This window comes from Camelus ferus, chromosome 3 (genome assembly GCF_009834535.1).
Source record: "Camelus ferus isolate YT-003-E chromosome 3, BCGSAC_Cfer_1.0, whole genome shotgun sequence".
Lineage (NCBI taxonomy): Eukaryota > Metazoa > Chordata > Mammalia > Artiodactyla > Camelidae > Camelus > Camelus ferus.
Genome location: NC_045698.1, coordinates 67,087,468 through 67,093,467, shown reverse-complemented (window position 1 = coordinate 67,093,467; position 6,000 = coordinate 67,087,468). Strand labels below are relative to the sequence as shown.

At 44.6% G+C, this 6,000-nt stretch overlaps 1 protein-coding gene across 10 annotated transcripts in view; it reads right to left on the bottom strand.

Moving 5' to 3' along the window:
• Nucleotides 1-1,303: 1,303 nt before the first annotated feature.
• The window catches only part of RGMB (repulsive guidance molecule BMP co-receptor b), a 44,644-nt gene continuing 39,947 nt past the window's right edge, over nucleotides 1,304-6,000 (bottom strand). For all 10 annotated transcript variants that reach the window (XM_032476409.1, XM_032476410.1, XM_032476416.1 and 7 more), the window contains one exon: nucleotides 1,304-4,757. In XM_032476409.1, the coding sequence (XP_032332300.1) occupies nucleotides 4,089-4,757 (669 nt within the window). In that variant the 3' untranslated portion in view covers nucleotides 1,304-4,088. The remainder of the gene's footprint in view (nucleotides 4,758-6,000) is intronic.

The following is a 6,000-nucleotide window of genomic DNA, read 5'->3' as shown; positions in this document are numbered from 1 at the left end:
TGTATATTCAGTCTGGTAGCAGAAAGTTTATTTTTTTCTTCTTTTGGAGTTGGAGTTTTCATCACTGAAATAAAAAATGGGTCCTAAAACTGTCACCCATGAAGAAATCTCAGAAAACACTGCCCTGTTGCTTTCTTCTTGCTGGAGTTTGATGGACCTAACTTTAATATATTTTAGTTGATAGGACTGGTTTGTTCAACTGGTTTGAACATCATTCTAACAAGGCATACAGTCTACCTCTGTAGAATCTGTTAGTGTATCCTCCTGGGCCCTGAATGCCTGTCTCCTTGTAAATCCACTCACTGCTCACATCCTCACTCCAAGCACGGGCCTCACGGACATCACATTTAGGGCACAAAAGACTGTGTGTTCTGAAGTTGATAGCGTTAAGCATCTTGCTTACTGGAGGTACGCGGGGAGAGAAGGGCAGTAAATTCAAAGGAAGTTACCATCTAAATGATAATGCGCATATGGCTTGTCCATTCGGAAGACACACAGAAAATGGACGGAAGCAGAAACAATACAGTGACCTGGGGTAGTGAAATGACAAAGAACTGTGAACTGCTTCCCGTTTCTTACTGTTCATTCAGTACAGACACATGCATTAGGTACTCGGTGGCTGTAACACTGTCACCCTAATTTGTGTGGTTCAGCTGACATAATTTTCCTTTTTCATTTGCTCTGAACTGCTACACATAACACTAAGTTTGAGGATTAACTTTCTATTTCAGAAATGACGACGTAGGTTTCCCCAAATGATGACGTAGGTTTCCCCAATCAGAATTTGCTCCATTGAGTTTGTTACCAAGTAGCAGTCATGGTGATTTCCTGTGCCTTCGGTTTAATTCTTTTTCAAGCTTTTCTACCCTTTGACATGTTTCTTGAACAAAGACCAACTTGTGATCTTGTGACGTCTCTTTTTAGAACACCCAAGAAGTGGGGATTTCCAAGTTTCTAAAGCCAGAAAATCCTGCCCCCAAGATCCGTCCCACCAGAGGTAAGTTGTTGCCAAGCCAAATGCAGGTCCCATGGTTGCAGGGGACCAAAATTAATACTTAAGACAGAACTTTGGGATCATACCTGTAAACCAATCTCACAGATACTGACTTACTTGCAATTGTTTAGAATTTAAAGAGGAAAAACTACAATAGTGGTACAGTTTGGAAAATAATTGAGTCTGTGTTCAGGCAGTGGACTTACTGTCAGTAATCATGAAGGATTTTGCACGAAGACACCCTCAGTCCCTTTCTTCTGCTATTTCTCAGCTCTTCCAGCAGGTGTCACTATAATCACAGAACAAACATTCCACAGCATGGTATGTAACTTTATTTTTCTAGCATAATAATTTAAAGTATTTACACACTGCACACTCACTGTTTTACACAGATACTTATTCATATACCTATGAACCACATCTAAAGGTTTCTTTGCAAAGACTCGACACACTGCGGGGGTTTCCAAGCATAACAAAGAGAAGGAAAGGACAAAAAAATGTTCTGAGTCTTTTAAAGACAGCCATGTGGAGCATCTGTGAAAACCAGTGTTTTCCCACAAGTTTTAAGCTCCCCCAGAAGACCTCTGAACAACTACAGCCTACCTACGTGTTGGTATGACCCGAAACTCTTCTGGTTAAGGAGGATTTCGAAAACCAATGTCCAAGTAGCATTTTCTTTAGACATTCTAGAAAAGAAACAAGAGACGATAAACCAGGCCCTTCTCAAGAGAAATACCAGTATTTCTGATACAGTTATCTGCGGGCATGACTGCATCATACAGGGACACTGATTATACAGGGGGAATAGCTAAACTCACTGGTACTAACCTTAGTGATGGAGAGGACGCTTGTAAGCATCCTTTCCAGGAAAATGATACTGGCAAAACCACCCAATTTCCTTTTCTCAGCTGTGGATAGAGGTGGTTGTTTTGCTTTCCCTGACAAGGACAAAGGTATATTAATCATATACACTCTAAACCCAGATACTGTAGAAATGTCTACTATTATTTTTACTTCACTTTTAGACTATTTGCACAAAAATAGTGGTTAGAAGTACCCTAAATACTTTTCCTTCTTCATTCTACTCAATTACATAACAAAATCACCAGCTAACTATAGCTTCTGAACCTGGCACATGGTTCTGTAGGTGAACAAAAGCAGTCATAGTTCAGAGCTGATGGAAGGTAGGCCCCCCAGTCCGGCCTCTATAAAACAGTAACAGGTTTAGGTTTCAACTCTCTGGCACTGCACCCTTAGTAAGAAGCAGGACACCTTCACAATTTTCCCAAACAGGTCAAGACTACTCTCTCATGTACCAGAAGAAGGTTGAGAGGTTTGCCGCCTCTGGATGAATCCACAGCTCCATCCTGTGACTGAATGATAGGTCAGCTCACAGAGAAACAGAACTTCACAGAATGACACCCTCCTTTCCTGCCAGTCTGGGCCTCTGGCAGTGCCATATCAACAGGACAAGGGAAGGGAAGACACTATCTGGCCAACTAAAACCAAGCACAGTCTTGACCCAAAATGCTAAGTATTGAAAGTTCATTAATTTTTGCTTGCATTTATGTAAATGATTAAGGTAAAGGACACATTCTATCACTTCTTCTTGGAACCAAACATTTACATTTTAGATCTAACAATGTAAACCTACCCATCCTGCAGTTCACCATCTCACTGTGCTTGCCTTTTGCTGGTGGTGCTTTCCTTTTGCAAGAGATGCCAACAATGCAATGAAAGAAGCAAAGAGATAAGTTTACTTTACAGCGATTTCACCAAGTTATGTGAGCAACTGACTAAATAATATTCACCTACAGACGTTAAGAGGGAGAGTAACTGATTACACAGAGAGGCCACCTGGGGTGCAATGCTGCCCGAGAATGTCTGGACTAACCTGCACCCAGAGTTAGCTGCGTACGGAGCCAGGCCAAGGAAGCTCTTCTGTCTTGAATGCCCTGGTCCATTTCATCATGCACACAGATTCATCAAAAACTGTAAGACCACGGTGTAAAGGGCAAAGAAGGGTGGAAAACTTGGTGATAGGATCTCGGCCTTGATATTAAAGAAAGAACCTAACAAACCCCAGTCCCTGGGCTCCTAAGGTGTTTCTGGGCCCAAGCAACCATGGAAGTGAAGGCTAAGAACGTGGGCTTGAACAAATTACAGAGGTAAAGACAAGGCCTGATTACTAAACTTATGTTTTTGCAGTTAGTTTGTTCAAGGCAGAATAGAGTTAAAAGAGAGGAAAAGCTACAGTTTAAACAGGGGTAAGGGATGACAAAGTCCGGGAGCTACTGGGGTCTAGCAATGCCTGGTATTTATCTATGAAATTGCCATTGCCAGCCCCTTTTGACCTATAAAAACAGCAGTTTCATATGGTTCAACCTACCATACTCTTTAAGTGCTGAGCTATAACAATCATTCCTAGTTACTAAGAACTGTATTAATATTCTCCCCACCCTCTGAGAAAGTGACAGCTGTTAAAGAGGGAGAGGGCTTCCTAGAGATCAGTGTTTAACAGCGCCAAAATCACCCGAAGAGGGGTTAACTGTCCTTCCAAATCAAGCTGGGGCAGAAGAATGGGGTGAGGACCTAGCTCAAAGGAACGAGGCGGCTGCACTTGGAGGCAGCAGGTGAGAGCCACACGTGTGGTGATGAGCAGCAGCAGGAAAGGACAGGAGGGCGCAGCCAAGAAGAGCCACAGACAACGTCGCTGGTCATCTTCGGAGGGAACGCTGCATATGATGTCTGTGCATAGGTACTGTATACATACTAACCAGGTACACACATAAATATTTAATATATAAAAAATAAAGTGCTTTCTAACAGGTCCCAGGCAGGGACATTATAAAACATTTCACAAAACTGCAAAACAAAATCGATACAATCAAAGAACACTACATCCAACATATGTGAGAACAGTCAAACACAATATGTACAATCAGGTGGGTGTCCCAGGACAAACATCCTGCCATATACATGGTATATACATATATACTCTTTTACTCAATATATTATGACAATATATATTCTAAAATTTTGTTACAGACAAAAAAAAAATTAAAAGAAAAAAGAAAAAAACAGAAGACAACCCCTACAAAGACACAATAAGGATCAAGCAGGCGAGTCCTAGACTGACAGACACACAGCTGCCGCCGCGGGGGGCGCCCCGGCCGCTGCTGGGGAAAATGTGCCAGCGCTCCTTCCTGGGGTGCAACGCCTCCACGTCCTCCAAGGCACTGTGGGCTGCGGCGGTGAAGTTGGCGTCGCCGGTGGTGAGCAGGTCAAAGACACAGGACTGGAAGTAGATGTCCTTCACCGGCATCTTCTCGTGGCACTGCGCGTTGGCGCTCTCCAGTGTGTAGCCCGGCCAGGCCGGGGCCGGGGAGGAACGGGGCGGGCTGTGTCCCAGGATGGCGGACACCTGGCCCTGCCCGTCGTCGATGCGCTCGCTCAGGGGGCAGCCGTTCACGCACAGCTGCAGGTCCTGGCTCTCCTCGTAGGACATGGCCAGGTCTTCGGGCATGCGGATGGCCAGGGTCAAGTAGCGACCCAGCTGCCGCACGAACACCGTGGTCCCTATGTAGCGGGCATGCATCTCCACGTAGCGGCCGCTCTCCCTCTCCACGATGCGCAGGCTCTTGGCGTCGCCGTCCCCACCACTGGTGCTGCCGTCCACAAAGGCGGCCGGCAGGTCATCTGTCACAGCTTGGTACACCTTCTGATCGGTGCACTCAGGGTGGGCTTTGAAGATAATCGTGATCTGTGGGAAGCAATGCGCACAAAGTTTAACACGAGGGCAGGACCATAGGATGGTCCATGCCTCCAGAGCAAGAGTTGAATGGCTCCATTCTGGAGTTGAATGGCTGGAGAGACAATCTCCAAACTCAGCCCATTTGCTCCTGCCTCATAGGTGAATGGCGTCACTGTTAGGGAAAATTATAAGTCCTGTGTATTTAGAATGAAAATTTTAACAGAGATCCAGGGAATGTGCATCAGGAAAAATTTTTTCTTTACTTTCCTAAGACAGAACAGTGCTGCTGTTGGGATATAAGCAATTTTTTCAACTTGCATTTATTTAGTGATTGATTGAGGTACTGGGGACTGAACCCATGGCCTCCTGCATGCTAAGCATCAGCTCTACCACTGAGCTATACCTCTCCCCCTGGGATACAGGCAATCTTTATTGATAATTTGTATCTTATCTCCTCCTAAAAACAGATGAGGCATGGTATAGTTCTGGGGGGGGGGGGGAGAGATTCCTGAGTTAGGCAGAAGCCCTTAAAGGCTTAATTAACAATATACCTTCCAGAACTTTGATTTCTAAAAAGATTCTGTTGGACTGTGAAACCATATCCCATGTCTCATCACTACAAACTTGCTCATCAACACTGAGGAAGAAGAGGAGAGCTGGGGAGGGGGCTGTCCCAGCAACAGCTAGCAATCTCGTGCCTCAGGAAAGTCTTCTCTAAGCCCCTTAACCAAATGTTGCGCATGACTGACTAATCCCCATGACAGGGAAACCACTTGGCAAATGCAGCTCCCAGCACTGGCAGAGAGTAAGTACCCTAAACCTAGTTACAGCAAATGTTTTCCCCAAACAGCACCAGGTCCTTTCAACTTCCCTGAAATCTGTTCCCCAGTCATCTCTTAACTCTCCAAATGAAGCAGACAATTCATGGAGAACAAACTACTGATAAGGCAAAAGCTTCTCTTTGGTGAATCCATTTCCTTTCTTTAATTAGAACAGTTACTTAAAGATACACTTGGAGCACCTTTACCTCCAACATCCTCAGCATCTCTGGTACAGGTGAAGGAAGGAAGACCACCAGGAAGAGACAGGGCTTTCTGGGGCTCACAAGGTGGGAAAATGGTCCCAAAGGAAAGAAAAAAGACTACATTTGGACATCTGAGTTATTATCAGTAACTGAGAGAATAGCTTATTCTTCTTCTTGAGGGAAAAAAGAAGTATCAGGTGACTTCAGTCAAGGAGTCAGGTAGACAGA